We start from the raw sequence: 27,199 nt of genomic DNA, 5'->3' as shown, positions 1-27,199 counted from the left end.
ATTTTCCCATCTGTAACTGCCAGCTAAAACAAAATAGTTGTCATTGTTTGATATATGGACCTAACTGGATACAGTATAACAGGCTGAGGAGTCATTCTCATCTTTCATTTATTCCAGATAAAAATAAAAAATGATTTCTTGATAACATCCAATCAGCATATTCCAATTCCTAACAGGTGCACTATTTCACAAAAGCATTTGAAAGGCTGCTTTGTAGTTCATTCAGCTGTCTGTCAAAGAGGATGCAATTTGAAACTTTCTTAAGGTACCTTGACACTTGAATTTGCTTACTGCACTGCTGCGTATTTCATCGTGCCAATGAGCCCCACTTGACACCATGCTACATAAAGTAATTATTTCATAACTGATGATGCATTTGCTCTCAGAACCTGACTCATGAAACCATTTTCTCATCGCTCCCACAATCACAGTAATGATCTACAGCTGCAGGTTGTATCATACTTATCGTGCGGTGGAGAACGCATTTGGAATCTTGTCTCAAAGGTCATTATTTATAATATATATATATATATATATATATATATAGTAATGGAGTGGTAAAACAGTTGCATTTTCATTCCATCTTATGCGTTAGATAATGTATCTGTAAAGTTATGTTTATTATAGCTGCAACATCTCTTCATACTCTAATTTCAGGTTCAGATGCCCTGAACGCAGTGTCACGCAGTCACAAGCAGTGACACGCAAGACTTGCACATAGGTTGCACAGTGTTCACGAGTAGTTCACGCAAGTGGCATGAAATTTATGATTTACTCCTTTGTCAGCCTTGTGCTGATTGGCCAGCTGTCACTGTTTTTCCTTCCAGGCTGGTGGTGAATATGAACTCTGTTTCTTCTTCAAATATACAGGAGACAACCGTAACAATGAAAATGTATCATACGACAAAATGTTCCTCAGTTCTGGCACATGTGCCTACGATTATCAAATGGACTGGGAATGACGCCCTATGTTCAGCTCTATATTCCAAATAATGGGTAACTAGAAAAGGTAAAGGTCACCTGCTTTTGGAACAGACTCCTGCCACACCAAAGCCACAACCCCCTGCTCTTACTCCTGTACCCATGAGGTGTGACAAAGTAAAACAGTTGAAGTTATATGAACTTGAGGGGAAAAATGTCTATTTATTTCTTTTTTAAAGAATTTATTATTTATGTCTGACAAGCACACTTTTTGTGGGCTAGTGCAGACAAAAACAACAACAAAACAGAAAGAAAAGTGTTACTTTTCTTTCTGTTTTTCCCCCTCGTAGATGACAGGCAGAACACCGCTACACCGGTATATATGTACCTTGACATGCATGTTGCCCCACAAGGCTGATAAGGAATGTGTCTCATTCTCTCTCACACACACACACACACACACACACACACACACACACACACACACACACACACACACACACACACACACACACACACACACACACACACACACACACTGGCACTGCACACAAGTTCATACAGACACACATCCACTGGCACATACATTTTCACTATGTGCATACAGGTGATTTCAATAGTGTAACATGCAGGAATAAAACATTTTGTGTAATTTTGTGTTCGACCTCTACAAGACTTTAAGTCTACTTTAGGACCATTTTGTCCACACACACACACATATATATATATATATATGTGTGTGTGCGTGTGTGCGGTTATGTTGTGTTTATAGCTGTTTTGAAGCCTTGCTCAATAAGCCTGGATAATATGAAATATTGTAACTTAAAATGTGTCCTGGCCTGAACATAATGTGTGTTTACAGAAAACTGAAAAAGGGTTCATGGACTCTGGGAACACAGGTACACCCGTGTCCACCATTAGTCTACTATGAGTGGTTTTAGCTTGCCCCATACAATTCTAAGTCAACATGACACAGAATAATATCAGATTTGTCTGTCGTTTTTGTCAAAAAGTCTGAATATAAAGGCCTGATTGAAAATTATAGGAATTCTCCTTCAAGGTGCCTTTGTGAAACAGGACTCAGTTTGGCTTTATAACAGTCCAGTTGTCTAATTCTGCTCATCGCAACATTCCGACATACACATGGATTGGTCTACAATCCACTTCAGCTGATAGAATTAATATAACTTTTCAAATTACTACCGTCACTCACCTTTTAAGGGTCTACATAGGCAAACTTAATGTTGTAAGTGACTTGGTGTCCATTGTCCCACGCGTACAACTTTCCCTCTTTAGGATTGTAATCAATCTGCGTGGTGTAGGTATAGTTGTTGGTGAAAGGCATTCTGGGAATCATCTGAGTGTTGGTGTGTGTGTCAAAGGCATATTCTAAATTGGCGTTCCTTTTGTTGTAGCTGTCAACAGCATACAGGACGCCGCACACGATGAAGCAGTTTCCATAGTGGTTTCTTCTGAGCCCTGTTCTCCAGGTGGTCTCCTTCTGTGTGCTAAGGTCGGATGGGTTCACTTGACTCAGCACGACCACTTCATGTAAAAAGCCTTCGTCGTCCAGCGCAGTATAGATGACCCATAGGCCGCTCTCGTCCACAGCAAAGTCGACGTCCGAGTGGCTACGCCACTCCCACGGCGACGACGACTCTTCGAACAGTGCGTCGTGCAGCATGGTCCAGGCAGAAACATAGCGCTGGCGCAGGTCATACTTAATGATGTCACGGGAGAAGGCACGATTGTAGTAGAAGGCGCCATCGTAGACCACGTGGCCAGTCCCAATCCAGTTGTAGGGAAGTTTGTAGGAATTGGTGAAATGACCTTTAATGAATAAAGAAGAATTTAAGGGCGGGACGCTCATCACAAACATAATTTAGTGAAAAGGTGTTTGAGTGAATGGATCTAACCGTTTTTGAAAACATCCATGTTGCTGAATTCCAGGAGGTTGTTCCCGTAATAGAAGTTTGTGACATAAATGGCGTTGTTATCAGACTTTGGATCCTTCATCCACGCTCCTTCGTTTCGGCCGTAAGTGTTATGTGTTACTGGGTCTGAGATCGTTGCCAAAGTGTCCTTACACTCCCCTGAAAGTTATGAGTAAGGATTTAGAAGCTGTTTACCATAATCCAAGCCAACATCAATCAGTCTGAAAATCATTACAGGCTTTTCTTTAAACCAACCAGACTCACGGAACGGGCGTGGCTGCTTCACAATGATACGCTTTGCGACACTGTGAAAATAGTTCTATATGACGTCAGTCTTACATTTTGCTTAACCCCCTACCACCCGCCTCATTTTGGCTTGTCAGTATCTCACAAATAATAAGTGAAATGTCCCATCGATGGGATATACAGGCTTAGAGGGGGTTAAAATACATTAAATAAATATTAAAAAGAAATCACTTTGTTTTCACAATGTACGTTTCAGAAAGCAATGTTAGACATTTTTGACAAACTGTAGGTGGCACTATTTTCTTTGGTTGTACAGTACAATGATGAAGACTACTTAAACTACTAATTAAAGCTTTGTTGAATATATTCTAAAAAAAAACCCCACCAGTTTTTCATTCTGTGTCACACGTATAAAAATACTTCTGACACGTCTTTGAGGCAGTGTTCTGATAAAATACGACTTGTCCTACGTGTTTGGTAGTTACTCATTGCAAATACCTGCAGTTTCAGAGTGAAGATCTACAGTGAAGTAATTTTATTGTGAAACATAGGATTCGGATGAAAGGCAAAATGACATAGCGCCATTCTTCATCAGTTATTGAAAAACTCTTGCATCCACAATTTCAAATACGGGGGGACGGGGGTTCACCCCCTAATTATGACTTTGGCCAACTGAAACAGATTACTCATGCTCAGTAGCATCTTGTAATACAATTTCAGACAGAGAGATTTGGGCCATACCATTTCTTAATTTTTGTTGAATGCCTTTTTCACTCCCATCATTACAATGGCTCATTTACAGTACATGGCTCATTTAAAGTAGTCACAGCACATTTTTTTTTTTTTACACATTTTGTTATGTTACAGCTGTATTCCAAAATAGAGTAAATTCATTTTCCCCTCAACTTTCTACTCACAACACCCCATAATGACAGCATGAAAAAGTTTTTTTTTAAATGTTTGCAAATTTATTAGAAAAAAAATCACGTGTACATACACTCAACAAAAATATAAACACAACACTTTTGGTTTTGCTCCCATTTTGTATGAGATGAACTCAAAGATCTAAAACTTTTTCCACATACACAATATCACCATTTCTCTCAAATATTGTTCACAAACCAGTCTAAATCTGTGATAGTGAGCACTTCTCCTTTGCTGAGATAATCCATCCCACCTCACAGGTGTGCCATATCAAGATGCTGATTAGACACCATGATTAGTGCACAGGTGTGCCTTAGACTGCCCACAATAAAAGGCCACTCTGAAAGGTGCAGTTTTATCACACAGCACAATGCCACAGATGTCGCAAGATTTGAGGGAGCGTGCAATTGGCATGCTGACAGCAGGAATGTCAATCAGAGCTGTTGCTCGTGTATTGAATGTTCATTTCTCTACCATAAGCCGTCTCCAAAGGTGTTTCAGAGAATTTGGCAGTACATCCAACCAGCCTCACAACCGCAGACCACATGTAACCACACCAGCCCAGGACCTCCACATCCAGCATGTTCACCTCCAAGATCGTCTGAGACCAGCCACTCGGACAGCTGCTGGAACAATCGGTTTGCATAACCAAAGAATTTCTGCACAAACTGTCAGAAACCGTCTCAGGGAAGCTCATCTGCATGCTCGTCGTCCTCATCGGGGTCTCGACCTGACTCCAGTTCATCGTCGTAACCGACTTGAGTGGGCAAATGCTCACATTCGCTGGCATTTGGCACGTTGGAGAGGTGTTCTCTTCATGGATGATGCGAAGGAGATGTGTTGCACTGCATGAGGCAAATGGTGGTCACACCAGATACTGACTGGTATCCCCCCCCAATAAAACAAAACTGCACCTTTCAGAGTGGCCTTTTGTTGTGGGCAGTCTAAGGCACACCTGTGCACTAATCATGGTGTCTAATCAGCATCTTGATATGGCACACCTGTGAGGTGGGATGGATTATCTCAGCAAAGGAGAAGTGCTCACTATCACAGATTTCGACTGGTTTGTGAACAATATTTGAGGGAAATGGTGATATTGTGTATGTGGAAAAAGTTTTAGATCTTTGAGTTCATCTCATACAAAATGGGAGCAAAACCAAAAGTGTTGCGTTTATATTTTTGTTGAGTGTAAGTATTCACACCCTTTGCTCAATATTTGCCTCAAGTCTTCTTAAATATGATGCCACAAGCTTGGCACACCTACAGTATCTTTGGCCAGTTTTGCCCATTCCTCTTTGCAGCACCTCTCTAGCTCCATCAGGCTGGATGGGGAGCGTCTGTGCACAGCCATTTTCAGATCTCTCCAGAGATGTTCTATTGGATTCAGGTCTGGGCTCTGGCTGGGCCACTCAAGGACATTCACAGAGTTGTCCTGAAGCCACTCCTTTTATATCTTGGCTGTGTGCTTAAAGGGTCATTGTCCTGCTGAAAAATGAACCGATGCCCCAGTCTGAAGTCAAGAGCATTCTGGAGCAGGTTTTCATCCAGGATGTCTCTGTACATTGCTGCATTCTTTTGTCCCTCATCCTGATTACTCTTCCAGTTCCTGAGGCTGAACAACATCCCCACAGCATGATGCTGCCACCACGCTTCACTGTAGGGATGATGCCTGGTTTCCTAGTTTCCATCAGCCGCTATGGAGTGGCTTCCGTCTGGCGACTCTACCATACAGGCCTGATTGGTGGATTTCTGCAGAGATGGTTGTCCTTCTGGAAGGTTCTCCTCTCTCCACAGAGGAATGCTGGAGATCTGCCAGAGTGACCATCGGGTTCTTGGTTACCTCCCTGACTAAGGCCCTTCTTCCCCAATTGCTCAATTTAGACAAACGGCCAGCTCTAGGAAGAGTCCTGGTGAATCTGAACTATTTACAGATGATGGAGGCCACTGTGCTCATCGGGACCTTCAAACCAGCAAAAATGATTCTGTACCCTTCCCCAGATTTGTGGCTCAAGACAATCCTGTGTCGGAGGTCTACAGACAATTCCTTTGACGTCATGCTTGGTTTGTACTCTGACATGCACTGTCAACTGTGGGACCTTATATATAGACAGGTGTATGCCTTTCCAAATCATGTCCAATCAACTGAATGTACCCCAGGTGGACTCCAATTAAGCTGTAGAAACATCTAAAGGATGACCAGTGGAAACAGGATGCACCTGAGATCAAGTTTGAGCTTCATGACAAAGGCTGTGAATACTTATATACGTGTGATTACTTAGTATTTTTTATTTTTAATAAAAATTCACTTTGTCATTATGGGGTATTGTGTGTAGAGTTTTGAAGAAAAAACAAAAAAAGAATTTCATCCGTTTTGGAATAAGGCTGTAACATTGCAAAATGTGGAAAAAGTGAAGTGCTGTGAATACTTTATGGATGCACTGTATTTCTATGCTACAGTGGGTGCCACAAACTAAAGGATACTGTTGTAGCTTAATTTTGTTTAAATAATGTGTAGCTTGTTTAATACATTTTATGTTCCTTCTTTCAGAGCTTCTGAATTGCACTGTGTCAGCTACATGGGTGAATGCTAACATTAGCTAGTTTTGTAACTTCTACAGGAGCCAAGCTAAAGCTAAAATTTGCCTTGTATGACATTAGCAAGCTAAACTTAGGTAAGTACCCAAATGTGGCTATGTGCTTCTGTGGACGTTGTGCCATCAGTAAGGGACTGAGGCTGAAGTAGCCTTAATTGTGGTGTCAAATTATCTGTAAGACACAGATTTCAACTGCCCCTAATGAAACATTTTGTCAGAAACTGAGGCATTACCATGGTAACAGGCTAAAACTAAATTCCAGGACTCACATCTCAGTAACATGCTGCATAGCAGATTTCTGGCTTTAAATTAATCAAAATCCCCAAGTTTATATTTGATCCAAATAAATTTTTTCTATAAAGCTGACAAAACATCTGTTTTCATCTTTAAAAATTGCTCTATTGAACATATGAACTTAACAAAATGTAAACAATCACAATGGAAGAGCTAGTTTTAACTTTATGGTGATGTAATGCAGAAGAGAAATCGGTTTTTACATTAAGAAAATCAAGATTACACAACAGAGTTAAAAAATCTGTTTGTGGAGTGGTTGACAAGATAGAGGCTTGTGACTGAAAATAAAATTTTTCCTCCTCTTTATCAATGTTTGTGTAATCCTGCTAAGGAATCATCAACCATGATGTTGATATTAATTACATCAGTAGCAAAAATTACATTTAAAGGACATGTTGCACGGTTTTTAATGTCCCAGTTAGCAAGACAACATAAAAGTACTCATAACTGTAAGTCTCTCCGCACAAATATGATAATAATTAGTTATCGCTGATGTATTTTATTCCTCTCACTCTGGCAATTATTGGCATTTTTCAGTGTGTGACGTACTTATTAGCAAAACAGAAACATCCCACTGACTGACAGACAGAGGAAACAAACCTGCTCCATCCGAAAACAAAGCTTCTGAGCTGCTGTTCGAAAGTGATGGCTCAGATTTACAGACAGGAGACAAAACACTTCACCCCGAAACTCTTAACTTTTTCAGTGTCGGTATTTGGACCCTAAAGTGTGGTGACTCACTGCTTATGTGGATACTGCAGGGGTGGCCAAGTTCGGTCCACGAGAGCCACATTCCTGACACTCTTAGTTGTCTCCCTGCTCCAACACACCTGAATCCAATGAAAGACTCGTTAGCAGACTTTTAATGAGCCTTTCATTGGACTCAGGTGTGTTGGAGCAGGGAGACAACTAAGAGTGTCAGGAATGTGGCTCTCGAGGACCGAACTTGGCCACCCCGTGATACTGGTTTACTGAAGCTGTGTACATGGACGCTGGGACATCGGACACTGTTTTTAACAGACTTCCTGGCCACGGAGATGGATTTGTTACATTGGAAAAAGTCAGAACAGATAATTTCCAGGAGTTAATGGACAATATTTTACGTGCCACAATCGTGAGAGAGGCAGAGCTGCAGACGGCGAACTTGAACGCGTGTGCTTCTTTGATTGTGGGGAGTTTACATTTGGAAATAAAGCCATAACATGACTGTGAGTCTGGCATGTTCAGGATTTTACCCTTTTTGTGTTTTGTGGCAAGATTTTTTTTTTTACTTGGAGAGAGTGTAAATTTAGAGCTGGAATGTGTCTATGTATGTGTGCTGCAAAGCACGCTCTGTGTGTGTGTGTGTGCGCGCGCACTGTGCAGCTGATGAGATGCTCATTCTTCCCCGGCAGCAGATGTATTTTCTTGGATTTTACTGATAACGACACACATAATTAATTGTGCACAAAGCTGATCCTCCAGCAGAGATTGTTATTGACAGGCTGTGTTTATGACTCGTGGCTGCAGGTGCACATCAACCTTCTTAGAGCCACAGCTTTTACCGTGACTGCATCAAAATGAACAGTTTTCACTTAAAACGAGTCATCATAACATGACATCACACCTATGTCAACTTTGTAATTAATCTGTGCCTCCGTTTTTAACGTTAGCAGCTATATTCCATTGAAGCTGGGATGCATCTAGTAGCTACGTCACTTGTCGGAAACGCCCGAGAACTTGCAAGTACTTTGTTTTTGGACGTCTCCGTAGCTATTTGCTGCGAATGCCGTATACTTTGAAACCGGTCACTGAAGTGCACAACGTAATCCCGGTGGATCATCGGATGGTCACTAACAGCCTAAATCTTAATTGTTGTGATTTTGGTGCGGCATGTCCTTTAATATAAGAGCATTGTTACTAGAAGACTCAACAAATATAAGATGAATGTCATTTTGTTCCTCAGCATATTTACCCGTCTTCCTTGAAGTGAATTCCTCATTCTTTTGCATTGGCTCCTCCAAATGGGGGCGTTCATCTTTCTGTGCTTCTTCCTCGTCCCACCTGATTTTGTATTTCCGTTTGACTGAGGTGGACCGCCTGGTGGAGGTGGTCCGCCTGGAGGTGGTGGCTGTAGAAGACGTAGTCGAAGGTGTAGTGGTTGGCAGAGAAGTGTAGGAATATAAAGTGGTTTGTGTGGAAGGAGACAGAGTTGAGTCTGGATAGAAAGCAGGTTCTGGTGTTATGGAGGTAGTAGCCATGGGAATTATTGGTGCTGTGGTTGGTGTAACTTGAGTTGTTACTTCCATAGATGGACTTATGCTGGTAGATGAAATTCCTGTGGCTAGTCTTGGCCCAGATGTGGTTTGGTCTTTTGCCTCCATGATGAAGGTTTGGGTCATGGTGGAAGGTGCTTTAATGGTTGTTGGTGTTGCCATGGTTTCATTTTGGGCTGCCTGTTGAATTTCCCTGAATGTGCTCATTGCACTTTGTGTCAGTTTCTGTGGACTGAAGCGTTGAGAGGTGCCAGCTGGTTCGGCCATGGTGGGAATCAACCACTTGGTGACCTGTTGCGCTCCGGTCTCTGTGGACTTGGTTGGACCACCTGTACTGCTTCTCTTTGTGGACGTGTCAGTCTGTACATTGGTTGGAACACCCGGTGTCGTTGTGTCCACAGTATCAGTAAAGTTCTCAAGAATATTTGTGGCATGTTCTGTTTGTGTCAGTTTTGTTGGTTGGCCGGTCATCTTGCCACTATCCAAAACACCTGTTGTCTTTGACTGGAACAGCCTTTGCCCCATCCTGGCTCTGGGGCGAGGGGCTCTGTGCTGAAGGAAGTTCTCCTCACTGTAGAGGCTGCCATGGCCATCGCCACTGAATCCATCATATTCAAAAACTAAAGAGAAAGAGAGAAATATTTGGTGCAATAGGCAACAGTCTGTTTCATGCACTGAATTTAAAACAACAGACTGCATACCACCTCTGAGCACACAACCAAAGAATTCTCGTAACTATACAGCAAATAAACAACAGGAGCCACATGTAATTTTTGTTGATTCCTCAGCAGTTTAGCCCGACATCAGGTTTACACTTACAGTTCTCTCCAGGTTCCCCGTCATCAGCCACCATAGGATCGGGTTCAGACTTATAAAACGTCATGCCTCTGATGATCATGCCATTTGGCCCTTTCTTCAACATCTGAGAAGTCCCCTGGTTAACCTCTTTTTTAAGGGTCACCTGAGGGCGTTCTTCTATGATCTGAACAGGAAAACGGGATTGCTTTTCCACTTTTGAAACCTCCCCAAACTTTTTCTATTCACAGACAGAAAGAGACACAATGAAACAATGACTGTTACTACTTTGTAATAATGGTAACATCAAAAATATATCTTATTTCACATATGTTAGGATGCTATTTGTAGACTTCAGCTCAGCTTTTAACACAGCCATCCCAGACAAGCTGACATTGAAGTTACACCAGTTGGGTTTGCCTGTGCTGCTGTGCTATTGGATCAGAGACTTTCTCACCAATAGGCCTCAGGTGGTGAGAATAGGTGACCTTACATCGTCTTCTCTGTTCCTTAACACAGGCACTCCACAAGGCTGTGTGCTTAGCCCAGCCCTCTTCACTCTTTGCACACACGACTGTACTGCCATCTACCCCACAAACACAGTTATGAAGTTTGCAGATGACACCACAGTAGTGGGTCTCATTTTAGATAATAATGAGACCCACTACAGAGAGGAGGTCCAGTGGCTAATTCAGTGGTGTTCAGTTAACAATCTGACACTGAACACAGGGACGACCAAGGAGGTCATTGTGGATTTTAGGAGGGCCAAGAAAACGGACCACGTCCCCCTCCTCATAGGCGGAGAAGTGGTGGAGCGTGTGGATAACATCAAATTTCTGGGCCTCCATATTACATCTGATCTGTTTTGGTCCATGGACACCTTGCATCTGGTGAAGAAGGTGCAACAAAGGCTCTTCTTCCTCAGGAAACTGAAATGCGCTGGACTATCCTCTCGACTGCTGGCAAACTTTTACAGGGTCACAATAGAGAGCATCCTCTGCCTTAGTGTGACTGTGTGGTACGGCAGCTGTATGGCCCAGGAGAAGAAGAGTCTGGCGCGGGTGGTGAGGACAGCACAGGCCATTGTTGGCTGCCCCCTCCCAGACTTGGACTGCATTTATGAGGGTCGTGTCAAGAAAAGGGCCAAATCTATCGCTGCAGACCCCAGTCACCCGGGCCACAGACTGTTTGTACCGCTTCCATCAGGTAAGTGGTAAAGAAATATAAGTGTCACTACAGACTGAGAGACAGTTTTTTTTTTCCTAGAGCTGTCAGAGCTTTTCATATACACCCCACCACTCTGTACTTATTGACACACACACACACACACACACACACACACACTTTTTCAAGGACTGTAATCATGCATTCAGTATATCTGGCCTGCTTTATTTATTTATTTACAGGGTCTGCAACTCCTGGCACATTGCGCTTTATTTATAGAACTGTCATGCACCCAGCACTTTTATCTACAGAGCTGCTATGCATACAGCACTTTTTGATATCCCCCTACTTTATTTTCTGTGTATATAGTTGAATGTGTATTTTTCCTTTGTCTTAAATTATTGTATGAGGTTTTATGCTAGACAAGGTGAAGCTGCAACTTAAATTTTGTTGAATTTTATTCAATGACAATAAAAGGCATCTTAATCTTAATCTTATTTTGAAAATAGCTGCTCATTCCACTTAGAAAACCTCACAACATAAAATACCTTTTAACACAAGGATTTATTTGTTTATTTATTTATTTTTGATGGGCTTTAACCCATTTTAAATACCTACCAACAGTGCTGGCAATAGATCGATACTGTGAATAAGCTCTGAAATCTGGATTTAAAAAAAATTATTGTACTTTTCTTTTTTTTACACGATACATCTATTAATTATCGGGCACAGCGGTCAAAATAAAATTTTGTTTCATTTGTGTTTTTGTGCATGATACTTCTGAAACCACCGGATATTATTTTATATTAACAACATTTTTTAAAAAAGTCTACTTTTGAACACTACTATTCAATTACTTTATAAAACCTAAAAGAAAAAAACAAAATCATTTTTTACTAAAATTTATATGCAGTGCCGATATCCTTGCAAGAGAATGAAGGTCCAAGTCTTTACGGTCCTGATGCTACCCGTCTTGCTCTATGATTGTGAGACTTAGATGCCAACCAATGGCCTAAGGGGGTGACTGGATGCATTTTGGCCATGTAGCACCTTTATCTGTACATGATCTAGCATGCAGGTGCCTGAGTGTTGAGGGCCCCAGTAGCTGGAGAAGGCCAAGGAGACGACCATACAGTAGTGTTCAGAATAACAGTAGTGCTATGTGACTAAAAAGATTAATCCAGGTTTTGAATATATTTCTTATTGTTACATGGGAAACAAGGTACCAGTATATTCAGTAGATTCTCACAAATTCAACAAGACCAAGCATTCATGATATGCACACTCTTAAGGCTATGAAATTGGGTGGTACCAAACGAATTTGCACTCTAAATGGAACCAAACTGCACTCTAAATGCAATGCAACACAAATGGGACGAATATCCATGTCATGTGACACACAAAGCACCAATCAAATGACAAGGATCCACTCAGCTGTTATATAATATGTTATTTTATCACATTCATTTCTATGGATATTAATGACCATAAAAATTAATTAATCAATTATTTATGTCAATGCATTCTGCATTATGGGCTTTTTTTTAAGGTGTCATATCTTTTTTAAACTACAATTATTAATTATTAGTACACAGCTGAGACACAGAGACCCTTAAAAGCTGTATGACTCACATACAGAGTTTAATACACTTATGACGTCCACTTTCATAAACATATTTAAGTTTGATTTATTCACATTTTCCTTTTTGATGTTATTAAAGGTGGCCTTGGCAAACACGGTGATTTAGATTATTTACATGTGAGGTCTCGGTCCACTGAACACCCAGCAGTGCTGGACAGCTTCCTGGGTTTATATGAAGGCTGTGATGGATCGAGGCCCAGTGGTACCGTCACCGTCACTGCTGTTCTCTAAGAAAATCAGCCAAACTTTCCAATTACCTCAATAATATGTCTCTACATTATTGGTCTTCAATAAGGAGATGAGGTTTTTATGAAGGATTTCATGGGGAAAAAAACCCCCCATCATTTTTTGTTTGCTTTGACAGAAACAGCTGACTGAGCAGGATTAAAACTAACTGAGCAACAATGTGAATTTAATCTCTTTAAAATATGTTGACAGAGTATCACAGTTTTGCATGAATGTCAGTTGCAAAATTATAAACATACAAATGTAGATATTAGATGATATTAAAAATAATGGAATCACTCATCTGGGAATATTTGACAGTTATTACCTCACATAAGAAACATATTTTAATTCATTAGTGTCTATTAAATAAATACAAAGTAATTACTGTATCTGTGAGGGTTTTTTAAGGATGGAATTGAGGAAAATATGTGATACAACACCGATATGTACTATAATAGTTGTTTAAAGTTGGTGTATGTAAATAATGCTCATCACTTTATTACTTATTGACTTATTTAATACCAACTACAGAAATATTTTTTTAAGTCTTTAAGTTTTTAAGTGGGGGAGGTGATGGTCTAGTGGTTAAGGTGTTGGGCTTGAGTCCAGAAGATCATGGGTTCAAATCCCCGCCTGACTGGAAAATCACTAAAGGCCCTTGGGCAAGGCCTTTAATCCCCTATTGCTCCCGGTGTGTAGTAAGCGCCTTGTATGGCAGCACCCTGACATCGGGGTGAATGTGAGGCATAATTGTAAAGCGCTTTGAGCGTCTGATTCAGAGGGAAAAGCGCTATATAAATGCAGTCCATTTACCATTTACCAAGTCTCTTAGTGATTTATTTCTATAAAACCTCTATAATCTTATATCGCTACCATGAACAACTTTACTGCAAAAATGCCTGATAAATGCAAAGTTATTACAGTATACTTGTGCAACATAAAGACAGATAAATGCAAAGTAGTTACTACAGCTATTTTATGTTATTGTGCCAACTACAGGCAGTGAATTACTTTGTATACCCACAGCTGTCTAGTAATATTATTGCAGTGCTTCTGAGGTCTAACAGTGATGTTGGTACATTTGGCACCAGTTGTAATTTAATTTGAAACGTGTTGACGGTGATGTAATGAAGGTGACTCTTACGTTTGGGTTTTGAGGTGCAGCGGCCCGGCTGAGCTCGCTCAGTCTCTTCTTGTCCTGATGTCGGTGGACAGCAGAGGTGGAACTTTGGTTCATCTGTTCCTGGGTAGGAAGGCTTTTCTGCAGGTTCACCTCAGCCGTGGTGCGGTTCAGAGACACCGCCTTCATGCCGTCATAGACAAATAAACATATTATTTTAATGTAATGTAGGGTATATATTTGGCTTTAATTAATTATGGCTTTCCTTCAAAAAAAAATAAGAGTTGGATTTTAATGCTTTCTAGAGCAATCAGAATTTATCATTGGGGCGGAGCTATACATCTTTAGATGGTTATTACCACAACTGTCAACAGTAATGACTCCGTGGTATAACTCACAAACTCGTAGCTTAAAGCAGATAACCCGTAAGTTGGAGAGGAAATGGCGTCTCACTAATTTAGAAGATCTTCACTTAGCCTGGAAAAAGAGTCTGTTGCTCTATAAAAAAGCCCTCCGTAAAGCTAGGACATCTTTCTACTCATCACTAATTGAAGAAAATAAGAACAACCCCAGGTTTCTTTTCAGCACTGTAGCCAGGCTGACAAAGAGTCAGAGCTCTATTGAGCTGAGTATTCCATTAACTTTAACTAGTAATGACTTCATGACTTTCTTTGCTAACAAAATTTTAACTATTAGAGAAAAAATTACTCATAACCATCCCAAAGACGTATCGTTATCTTTGGCTGCTTTCAGTGATGCCGGTATTTGGTTAGACTCTTTCTCTCCGATTGTTCTGTCTGAGTTATTTTCATTAGTTACTTCATCCAAACCATCAACATGTTTATTAGACCCCATTCCTACCAGGCTGCTCAAGGAAGCCCTACCATTATTTAATGCTTCGATCTTAAGTATGATCAATCTATCTTTGTTAGTTGGCTATGTACCACAGGCTTTTAAGGTGGCAGTAATTAAACCATTACTTAAAAAGCCGTCACTTGACCCAGCTATCTTAGCTAATTATAGGCCAATCTCCAACCTTCCTTTTCTCTCAAAAATTCTTGAAAGGGTAGTTGTAAAACAGCTAACTGATCATCTGCAGAGGAATGGTCTATTTGAAGAGTTTCAGTCAGGTTTTAGAATTCATCATAGTACAGAAACAGCATTAGTGAAGGTTACAAATGATCTTCTTATGGCCTCGGACAGTGGACTCATCTCTGTGCTTGTTCTGTTAGACCTCAGTGCTGCTTTTGATACTGTTGACCATAAAATTTTATTACAGAGATTAGAGCATGCCATAGGTATTAAAGGCACTGCACTGCGGTGGTTTGAATCATATTTGTCTAATAGATTACAGTTTGTTCATGTAAATGGGGAATCTTCTTCACAGACTAAAGTTAATTATGGAGTTCCACAAGGTTCTGTGCTAGGACCAATTTTATTCACTTTATACATGCTTCCCTTAGGCAGTATTATTAGACGGTATTGCTTAAATTTTCATTGTTACGCAGATGATACCCAGCTTTATCTATCCATGAAGCCAGAGGACACACACCAATTAGCTAAACTGCAGGATTGTCTTACAGACATAAAGACATGGATGACCTCTAATTTCCTGCTTTTAAACTCAGATAAAACTGAAGTTATTGTACTTGGCCCCACAAGTCTTAGAAACATGGTGTCTGGCCAGATCCTTACTCTGGATGGCATTACCCTGACCTCTAGTAATACTGTGAGAAATCTTGGAGTCATTTTTGATCAGGATATGTCATTCAAAGCGCATATTAAACAAATATGTAGGACTGCTTTTTTGCATTTACGCAATATCTCTAAAATCAGAAAGGTCTTGTCTCAGAGTGATGCTGAAAAACTAATTCATGCATTTATTTCCTCTAGGCTGGACTATTGTAATTCATTATTATCAGGTTGTCCTAAAAGTTTCCTAAAAAGCCTTCAGTTAATTCAAAATGCTGCAGCTAGAGTACTGACGGGGACTAGAAGGAGAGAGCATATCTCACCCATATTGGCCTCTCTTCATTGGCTTCCTGTTAATTCTAGAATAGAATTTAAAATTCTTCTTCTTACTTATAAGGTTTTGAATAATCAGGTCCCATCTTATCTTAGGGACCTCGTAGTACCATATCACCCCAATAGAGCACTTCGCTCTCAGACTGCAGGCTTACTTGTAGTTCCTAGGGTTTGTAAGAGTAGAATGGGAGGCAGAGCCTTCAGCTTTCAGGCTCCTCTCCTGTGGAACCAGCTCCCAATTCAGATCAGGGAGACAGACACCCTCTCTACTTTTAAGATTAGGCTTAAAACTTTCCTTTTTGCTAAAGCTTATAGTTAGGGCTGGATCAGGTGACCCTGAACCATCCCTTAGTTATGCTGCTATAGACGTAGACTGCTGGGGGGTTCCCATGATGCACTGTTTCTTTCTCTTTTTGCTCTGTATGCACCACTCTGCATTTAATCATTAGTGATCAATCTCTGCTCCCCTCCACAGCATGTCTTTTTCCTGGTTCTCTCCCTCAGCCCCAACCAGTCCCAGCAGAAGACTGCCCCTCCCTGAGCCTGGTTCTGCTGGAGGTTTCTTCCTGTTAAAAGGGAGTTTTTCCTTCCCACTGTAGCCAAGTGCTTGCTCACAGGGGGTTGTTTTGACCGTTGGGGTTTTACATAATTATTGTATGGCCTTGCCTTACAATATAAAGCGCCTTGGGGCAACTGTTTGTTGTGATTTGGCGCTATATAAAAAAATTGATTGATTGATTGATAATGATACATTACAAGTAAATGCGATAGTTTTTGGAGAAAATTCATTATAAATTTAAAGTATGAAAATCATTAAATATCACAATAATAAATACATTTTTGTTTTGTTTTATTACACAGTAATTTATTAATTTGCAGAGAATTTGTCAATGGATGATTTTCATGTTGCGATAGAGCAGCGCCTACGTGCATGCGTGAAGACGTCACAACTCTGTTCAGTTAGGGAGACGCGGTTTCGTTCAACAACAAGAACTGTCAAGAAACTTTCTCATCACTGTTTGGAGTTGTGTGGAGGTAGGAATAGCCTTCTGAATGCTTGAATAACGATGTGAGTCCCACAAAGAAATCAAATAACAGTGAAAACATGATCATTGCACCCAGAATGTTGGTATTTTGGTTGTTGAACTTTCTTAGCAACGAATGTAAAGCCCCAGTCACACGACACTAACGAAGGACACCGAAGCCAAATGAAACAAGAAATGTGGACTTACGTTGACTTTTGGAGGTGCCATTTAACTGGTGTCATAACATCTGATCAGTTAGCCGTTCTATGAGGCATCATAGAATCCGATCGGTTAACCACTCCGTGAAGCGTCATAGCATCCAATCGGTTAACCGCTCTGTGAGGCACATCTGTTCAGTTAGCTGCTCTGTGAGGCGTCTGGACTTACGTTGACTTTTGGAGACGCCATTTAACTGGCGTCATAACATCTGATTAGTTAGCCGCTCTATGAGGCGTCATAGAATCCGATCGGTTAACCGCTCCGTGAGGCGCCATAACATCCGATCGGTTAACTGCTCTGTGAGGCGCCATAACATCCAATCGGTTAACCGCTCCGTGAGGCGTCATAGCATCCGATCAGTTAACCGCTCCGTGAGGTGTCACAGCGTCCGATCGGTTAACCACTCAGTGAGGCGCCATAACATCCAATCGGTTAACTGCTCCATGAGGCGTCATAGCATCCGATTGGTTAACCGCTCCGTGAGGCATCACAACATCGGATCGGTTAACCACTCAGTGAGGCGCCACAACATCCGATCGGTTAACCGCTCCGTGAGGCGCCATAACATCCGATCGGTTAACCGCTCCGTGAGGCGTCATAGCATCCAATCAGTTAACCGCTCCGTGAGGCGTCATAGCATCCAATCGGTTAACCGCTCCGTGAGGCGCCATAACATGCGATCAGTTAACCGCTCCGTGAGGCGTCATAGCATCCGATCGGTTAAGCGCTGCGTGAGGTGTCACAGCGTCCGATCGGTTAACCGCTCTGTGAGGCATCACAACATCCGATCGGTTAACCACTCCGTGAGGCACATCCGATCGGTTAGGTGCTCTGTGAGGCATCATAACATCTGATCGGTTAGTCGCTCCGTGAGGCATCATAACAAACTGTAGTTTCTAATGATGCCAAACAAGCGAGTGAGAGGCTCCCTAACTGGAAGTCTTGGTTTCAAGATGGCAGCCAACTTGAAAATTGTCCATTACCATGGTGGGCCAAATCAAATTGAGTGTGGACCAAACATGGACCATGGGCCACATGTTGGGCAGCCTTGGTTAAGCGAGTTATTGAGAGTGAGAGAAAGAACTCTGCTTCAGCTAGAAAAGCCTTCCTGTGGAGTTGTGTGGATTTCTAACCGTGTTATTTGTGTTTCAGACACTGTTAAAACAATCAGAATATACGAACAGTTGATATCTCTGATTTAGTTGAACAGGAAAGACTTTTCTCTCTGGCTGACAGCCACATCTGACTTTAATCCATCACCAGTTCACTAACCATCCAGCAGGTGGAAGTCATGTCTATGGGATATTCATTCATTCATTTTCTATTCCCATTTATTCCAAATCAGGGTCACTAGAGGAGAGCTGGAGCCTATCCCAGCAATCACTGGATACGAGGTGGTGGAGAACGCTGGGTACATCCTGGACATGCTGTCAGCCTATCACAGGGTCACATACAGGCAGACGAACACATTCACACTCTCACTCACACTATGGTTAATTTAGAGTAACCAGCTCACAGACACTGCATATCTTTTGAAGTGGGAGGAAGCCGGCGCACCCGGAGGGAAACCACGCAAACACGTGGAGTGCATGTAAAAGAAAGGACCAGGGGGAAGTGATCCCAGGACCTTCTTGCTGTGAGGCAGCAGCGTGAACCACTAACCCACTGTTCTGCCTCACTTTGGGATATTAGACAAAGTTGTGTTTCATTCAATCTGGTTCAACAAAGCTCACCAGATACAACTGGGTTTGTCCTCAATATTTGTTCTTTTGAACTGGTGACCTACAGGATGACATGTATGTAACAGGTACTCAAAACTTACTTTAAATTACACATTTTCTACAAATTCTGTCAGCTAATCACTGAATAATAATGTTTTAGCCCCCACCCACCCAAAAAAGAAAGAAAGACATCAGAGGGCTCATGCATAACACTGCACATTCTACACACGGTGATATAAATATTCAAGTAAATGTATGTACGACTTCATCATAGGACGTCTGTGTGACTTCACAGCGTAAGGTGAGGTGAAGCCATGCTGCACTGTCAGGATTTACACAGAGTAGTATTTCATACCAATTTATTTTATCGGGTTCATACCAATCAAACACAATTATTTTGGAGAGGTTTCTTGAATGTTGAAATATACAAAAAAAGATGTATTTTGAAACATTTTTCCTTAATCAAGCTACTCCAAAATCTAATCACCTATAGATATCCATCCATTTAATATCCCCACCAAGTTTAATCCATTAAGGCTTCTTGGTTCTTGAATTATTCAAAAAGGTGTTTTTCTAACCGTGTTTTCCTTGAGCTTGATCTTTGACCAAACTACTCCAAAATCGAATCACCTCTAGATATTAATCCAAGTAATATTCCCACAAACTTTGAAGGGAATTAATTCAGCTGTTTTGAGTTACCTTGTCCACAGACACACACACACAAACACATGACAGTGAAAACAATACCCTGCTATCACTGCCTCACCAATGTGCAGGGTAAAAAAAAAAGAAGCCAAAACCCTGTGGAATTGCCACTATTGCACAGGTCAACAAATTTGCCAGTAACTACTATGGAGTCCCAGTATTTTCATCGCAGCTTGTGGGCAATTAACGCTGCAGACGTGTTTTCTAGCACATTGTAGGGCCAGATGGTTTCAATTCACAAGCTGACTTTGACGGGTCGTCCTACAAACTATATACATGACAGCATTTTTCTACATTTTCAAAACACTTTGTCACACCATATTCTTGAAGACTTAGATGACATAACAAAATTACTCATGTCAACCTCCAAATTATTACTTTTATGATGTGTGGCTGTAACGTGTCCTTTCAGAGGCAAACGTGCTGTTAAGACAATAATACACTGTTATATTTCTCTCAGTTTGCACGTTTTATTCAGGAATTTTAAAACTTAACTGCAGTATAGTTAATGTTATTGTCGTTACTGTATTTTTTGCAAATTAATGTTTGCACAAGTGCGCTTGCTGTGATCTAAATTCTCAGTGCAGCGAGGCTGCAGCTCAGCTTCCACTGTGGTTTTTGGTTTGCGGCTTTCTGATCCTCTCAGGCCAAGATCAACACAAACACAAACACATTTGTTCACATAAATACATGTGCACATGTGTTTGCACAGCGTGGCGCTGTGTATGTGAATTTATTGTTGTGCACTTCAGGTAACTCATTGGTCAAATGTGTAGATGTTATTACTGCAAGTGAAGACACCTTCTAAATGTGGGTTTTTAACCCCTCAGCTGACAGGCAAAGGGGGACTGTCGTTTTTTTCACCTGTCGGTTCATTATCTGTCCCCTCAATGGGTTAAGTTAAGATAAGATAAGATAAGCTTTATTAATCCCACAGTGGGGAAAATCACGGGGGACTGTCGTTTTTGTTCACCTGTCGGTTCATTATCTGTCCCCTCAATGGGTTAAGTTAAGATAAGATAAGATAAGCTTTATTAATCCCACAGTGGGGAAAATCACTTGTTACAGCAGCAACAATCGTACAGTAGTAAAGAAAAAGAAAAATATTTACATTAACGAAAGGTGACTAAAGTATATTGCGATGTTTGCTGGTGGGTGCATAAGTACTGATGTGAACACATTACGTGAAAATAGAACATAGTGAGTATAAGCATAGATATGGTAAAATTATTGCACAGGATAAATTGCACAGTTGTACATGTAATAAAGCACAAAAGGTGACGTAGACGTAGTCTGTGCAAAATCAGCAGGTCATTATGTTGCTTGAAACAAAATCAGCAGGCCATGCTAGAAACATCTTGAGGTATTATACAGTCTGACTGCAGTTGGAATAAATGACCTGCAGAGGCGTTCTGTTTTGCACCGAGGCTGCAGCAATCTATGACTGAAGGAGCTGCTTAGGCTCCCACAGTCTCATGTAAGGGGTGAGAGGGGTTGCCCATAACTGATGTCATCTTCGCTAACATCCTTCTCTCACCCACCACCTGTTTGGGGCCCACAAGGCATTCCAGAACAGAGCCAGCCCTTCTGACTAATCTGTTGATTAAATTTAAAAGAGGGCCACCATTTTTATGTCAGTGATGCAGGATGGAACAGAAGCCTATTGAAGATGGGGAAATAGGTCAATTTGGTCAAAAGAGACTTAATAAAAAGGTAAACACAACACGTTAATTTTTGCTCCCATTTGTCACAAATTTGTTCACAATTGTATAAAAATCTGCACCTTTTCTAAAATAATCCATCTACCTAACAGGTGTGTCATGTCAAGATGCTGTTTAAACAGCATGATTATTGCACAGATGTGCATTGGACTGGTCACGATAAAAGCCCTCTCCAAAATATGCACATTTATCGCACAACACAGTGTCACAAATGACGAGTTTTGAGGGAGCGTGCAGTTATCGTGCTGACTGCAGGAATGTCCACCAGAGCTCTTGCTCGTGAACTCAGTGTTCATTTCACTTCCATGAACTGCCTCCAAGGTGTTCCAGAGAATGTGGCAGCACGTCCATCCGGCCTCACAATGCCAATCCAACCATTTTCACTACTTAGAGATATTTATTCAAAATCAACTGCACTTTTTTTTCATTTGTTTAATTTCAACTCCGTTGTGATGGTGTACAGAGACAAGACTACAAAAAATGGTGTCAGTTTCTAACAGGGCTGGAATGGGACAAAAATTCAGCTCTGGATATTTTGGTGCAGACTGGCCAACCACTACAATCAGCGTGCAGATACTGTGCCAACTCACCCCGCGCTGAAGTACATATAAACACACAAGCCCTTAATAACACTACTATGCTGAACAATATCCCTTTATCTTCTGTAGCCTTGAATAAAATAAATAATGACTATACACAGTATGTTGCTCACTTGGTCATGATTTAATAAACACCCAAACCCCTAGGTTAGGTGGTTTGGACTTCATGGAGAGGTGTGTCTGGGTGTCTTTCATCACACGTAAAAGCGCTTTTCCATCTGCATCAGATGCTCAAAGCACTTTAAAATAATGCCTCACATTCACCTCGATGTCAGGCTGCTGCCATGCAAAGTGCTCGCTATACACACCAGGAGCAACTAGGGGATTAAGGATCTCGCCCAAGGGCCCTGAGTGATTTTCCAGTCAGGCTGGGATTTGAACCAAGGATCCTCTGGTCTCAAGCCCAGCGCTTAACCACTAGACCAACACCTCCCTGTAGACCCACTGATGCTCCACCCCTTTATGCATAATGAGTTCTGACTTTCTGATTGGCTGAGAAATATACATGAAGCCAGAAGTATCCTATGAAAAAATCTTGCGGGCCAGAAGAATTACCATGAAAAAAAAAAAATGAAAAAAAAAGGGCAGCCATCAGCCCATTTATTGATCGGCCCACTGGAAAAAATCCTGGTACTCTCAATGGCCAATCCACCCCTACTTTCTAAATACGCACATATTTCTGTAATTGGTTTTAAGCATAAATTTTTTTTCTTCATTGTTTTTGTGTTTCTGAAAGCCTGTGTATGTGTTTTGCGATTTTAGAGGTGATATTTTGAAAAAAAATATATATATACATGCAATTAAATAAGATTCAAGGTTTGTGATTAATTAATCTCAAACCTTATAATTAATTAAATGTATGTTTTTAATTGCCTGGCAGTACTAATTCATAGTTTGTAAATTTTCACAGCCCATAAGAAATTGGGCAAACCATAAGGAGTATTGTTAATACAAATCATCACTTTTACAGCCAGTTTTCTTTAGACTAGTAAGGAGATGGATAAATGAACATTTACAAGTCATTGAATATGTCTTGAATTTCATTTACATCAGTCTCTCTCTTGTGACTGGTGGTGCAAGACACATAAGTTGCCCCTTCCACAGTTGATCAATTCACAGCCAAAGTAGCCTATAACTCCTTCAACATTTTGTTGCAACATCACTCAGTTTGTGAGAACTGACATACCATACAGTACCATACTGTTTGTATTAACGGTGAGTACATCTTCATTGTTTTATTTCAGCTCCATTGTGGTGGTGTACAGAGGCAAATTGGGCAAAATTACAAAAAATGTGCCACTGTCCAAGTTTACATTGTGCACAACTGAACTTTTAAGGGAATATAATCTGTAGCTGACAAATAACCTAAACGAGCCTTTTAGAAATGCACATCATTACACACTAAAAAAAGATTGGTTCTACCATCTACCACTATAACTGGTTGGTTCAGTATTGGTTGGTTTTAACAGAGACATTACCCAGCCTGTGACAAGTCCGTTGGTCTTCCCCCCACTTCGTTGGTACAGTGGACAGTCCACCAACAGAGTACCAACCAGTGTTTTTTTTTTTTTTTCTGATTTTGCAAAACAATGAACGTCTTGGTATCATTGACTTCAAGTAGGACACATTTAGGAATGTTGTTGAGTCTTTAAATTGAAACATACGCATATTGAGTCCAGTGTTAACAATCTGGGCTGGTTATGTTGAACAAGAACTTGACTGGACGCATATCAAGGCACAAGATTGGTTAATTTCAACCAATATATTGGTTGATTCAACCAATTCATTTTTTTAGAGTTTATTGTAGATGACTAACTCTAGGCTCATACAGGCCAGAGGTGGGAGTAAGTCACCATCAACTTGATGGTGACTTACTTGATGGCATCAAGTCATTCTCAAGTATTAATCTGCAAGTCCCAAGTCAAGTCTCATTCAGCTGTCAAACACCTGGTGGTCATTATGACTTGAGACTTGCTGATTCATGACTTGAGAGTGACTTGATGGTGACTTACTCCCACCTCTGCTACAGGCATTTCACAGACTCAACCCACAAGATATTCTAAGTTCAGACCAGCAATAACCCAATATTCAGTCATCAGTTCATAACTTCTATGTACCTTTTCAATGTGTTCCACGCGATCCTGCAGCTTCATGGTGACGGAGTGCAGCTTCAGCAGATCCATGCCATAGAAGGACCCTTCCAGCAGCTCAAGAATGGTGGAGAGCTGGAAAGAGCAAGTGGATTCCATCAGAAGGGTGTGAGGCATGATGCGCCCAACCCCACGCAGCCCCACTGCGCGCTCACAGCAAAATAACATGTACCACATGTGATCCCAGCCTGAGGCCACGGGATCAGCAGAATACACTTCACCTTGGTGTTGTGTTTTCCAGCTTCCCTAAGTTTTTTCAGCCTGAACTCTCCCTCGCAAGGGTTGACCGCTGACGGAGGAGCGATGCAGGCGCACTTGCATTCGGGTCCGGACGTGATGGTTTCCACGGTGTAGAAATCCTGCGCGGTGGCGCTCCCGTCTTCAATCCGCCGACAGGCGCTTCTGCTCAGCGGTCTGACAACACATTTACACCGACAGTCAGAGCCTTCTGACAGGGCTTTCACTTTGTCATAATCACCCAGCAGCTACGAAGAGAAAAGGAGGACGCGTTTCCACCAGGCTGGCTCAGAAACGTTTACGCACAGATGACCAGATAACCAAAGCACTAAAAAAGTTTTTTTGTTCGGTCCTACCTGAGACAGGATGCTCTCCTGGCCGTCCAGCTCCTCCTGCAGCCTGTCACTTTGCTTTGCTTTGCTCTCAGCTCCTGCGGGGTTTGCGCTCCGGCTCTTTGGCGCTGCGGAGCACCGCCACAAGAGCGCACAGCACGTCACCGTGACAATGCATAACCTATACATGTTGTGTGGCGCACAGAGCACCGAGATGGCAAATAAGGTTCGGAAAATAAACAAACAAACAAACAAACAAAATAGCCTATATGCTAAGCAGGCACAGCCTGTCTCCGGTTAAATTAGCTGCCACCAAAACTTCATTGCGTTTTTGGCTTCGAAATCAAAGAGGCGCATCCAAAAGTGTTAATGTTAAAAAAGCGATGTCACCTTTTTTCACGGCAACATCGCAGCATAATTTGGTGCGTGGAAAAGCGGCGCTGTGTGGAGGTGAAAGCTGCTGGAGCCCAGATGACAGGAGGCGGATCTGATGGAAAGGCGAGGAGGAGTTCAGCGGCTCCACATACGTTCTCGAGAGTCTGCAAATCATTTTTAGTCAAAATTTCAACCAACGCGGTCGTAGACCGAACGTAAGTTTTTTATTTGTTTGGTTTACGGTTTTAAGGCTGAGAAACAAATAGCGAGGCGGCAGCCTGGCACTAATTGGTTTTACGCGTGAGGGGCCCCGAGGCGCGTCTCGCCTCTGGTGTAACTTTGCTGCTCCCTGGTGGCAGCGGAATTTAAAGAAATCAATCCTTTAAAGATGGGCTTTAGTCAACTTTATTAAATCAGGTGCACCCAGGAATCACCAGAGACCAGATGTTCAAAAGATTTAATCTGGGTTAAAGTGATCCGGTTTTGGTTATGCCATGTTTTGCTCTGCAGGATCACATAATCTTCATTTTAGACCGTTTTTTGCAAAGCAACATTGGATTGGATTACTCTGATGATACAGACTATTCAGAATAACTAAATTAGGATTGCAAAAGTGCTCTAAATGGGACTAAATACTACAATATATACGAAGAACAACAGGTAGAATAACATGAGGTCACTCTAAAAGAAAATAAAACAATAGCAAAATAACAAAAAACTTTTTTGTCATTTCCATTTAAACAGTCATCTGATCCACAAAAAGCTAATTTGCACATGCGTTTTGAATAATAAAAAAGATAAATTTCCAGTAGATAGAAAGTAAAATTTCATTCAGAATTCTTCATTTATGAAGAGAACTGCATTTTATATCACATTTATATTGTTTGACTTTATATTATTTGACTGGTTGTGCTGACAAAACTTGTAACGTCTGCTCAAAGCACAACCTGTCTTTTTTGACCTGATACCAACAAAACCTTTTAAGGACCTGTGGCCCAAGGCTCACTGTGCTGGAAATTATTAATCTTTCATTAACTTCTGGATTTGTTCCTAAATGTTTCAAATCTGCAGTGATTAAACCATTACTTAAGAAATCTAATTTTGACCCTAGACTACTGAAAAATTATAGGCTGATATCAAACCTATCATTTTGTTCTAAAATTCTTGAAAAGGTGGTATCACGGCAGCTCGTAGACTGTTTTACTGAGAATAATCTCTTTGAGCCACTGCAGTCTGCTTTTAGAAAATATCATTCCACAGAGACGGCTCTTACTAAAGTGGTGAATGATCTTCTGCTTACAATGGATTCGGACACCACTACGGTTCTGTTGCTGTTAGATCTCAGTGCTGCATTTGATACAGTGGATCATCATATTCTACTCGATAGGCTGAAAAATCATTTTGGGATTACTGGGAGTGCCCTTGCATGGTTGACATCATACCTGACCAGTTGTTCTCACTGTGTTTTGTACAATGATACCGTAGTGACATGAAATTTGGGGTTCCACAGAGGTCCGTCTTAGGCCCTCTGCTTTTCTTCCTTTATATAGCACCCCTTGGCCACATACTGCGGCGTTTTGGGATTACCTTTCACTGCTATGCTGATAAATGGTAAATGGACTGCATTTATATAGCGCTTTTCCATCTGCATCAGACGCTCAAAGCGCTTTAAATTATGCCTCACATTAACCCAGATGTCAGGGTGCTGCCATACAAGGCGCTCACTACACACCGGGAGCAATAGAGGATTAAAGGCCTTGCCCAAGGGCCCTGAGTGATTTTCCAGTCAGGCAGGGATTTGACTCTGGACTCAAGCCCAACACCGTAACCACTAGACCATCACCTCCCACCACCTCACCTGATGATACTCAGTTACACATGCCGATAACTGCTGGTAATCTCATCCACATAAAATCCTTCTAAGATTGCCTTGCATTAGAGAAAAGCTGGATGTCTAGCAATGTACTAGTTTT

At 41.3% G+C, this 27,199-nt stretch overlaps 1 protein-coding gene across 1 annotated transcript; it reads right to left on the bottom strand.

The window, feature by feature from the left end:
• Positions 1-814: 814 nt before the first annotated feature.
• olfml2ba (olfactomedin-like 2Ba) lies at positions 815-25,240 on the bottom strand. The gene is made up of 8 exons (XM_034179652.1): positions 24,876-25,240; positions 24,504-24,767; positions 24,250-24,357; positions 14,142-14,300; positions 9,988-10,204; positions 8,868-9,788; positions 2,838-3,014; positions 815-2,751 (listed from the first exon to the last, which is right to left on the bottom strand). Exons 1-8 carry the CDS (start codon positions 25,038-25,040, stop codon positions 2,138-2,140), a joined length of 2,625 nt encoding a protein of 874 aa, XP_034035543.1. The 5' UTR covers positions 25,041-25,240; the 3' UTR covers positions 815-2,137.
• Between the last annotated feature and the right edge of the window lie 1,959 nt (positions 25,241-27,199).

The sequence above is a fragment of the Thalassophryne amazonica genome, chromosome 10, assembly GCF_902500255.1.
Source record: "Thalassophryne amazonica chromosome 10, fThaAma1.1, whole genome shotgun sequence".
Lineage (NCBI taxonomy): Eukaryota > Metazoa > Chordata > Actinopteri > Batrachoidiformes > Batrachoididae > Thalassophryne > Thalassophryne amazonica.
The sequence above is the reverse complement of the archived record's forward strand: the minus strand, read 5'-3'. Positions and strand labels throughout refer to the sequence as shown.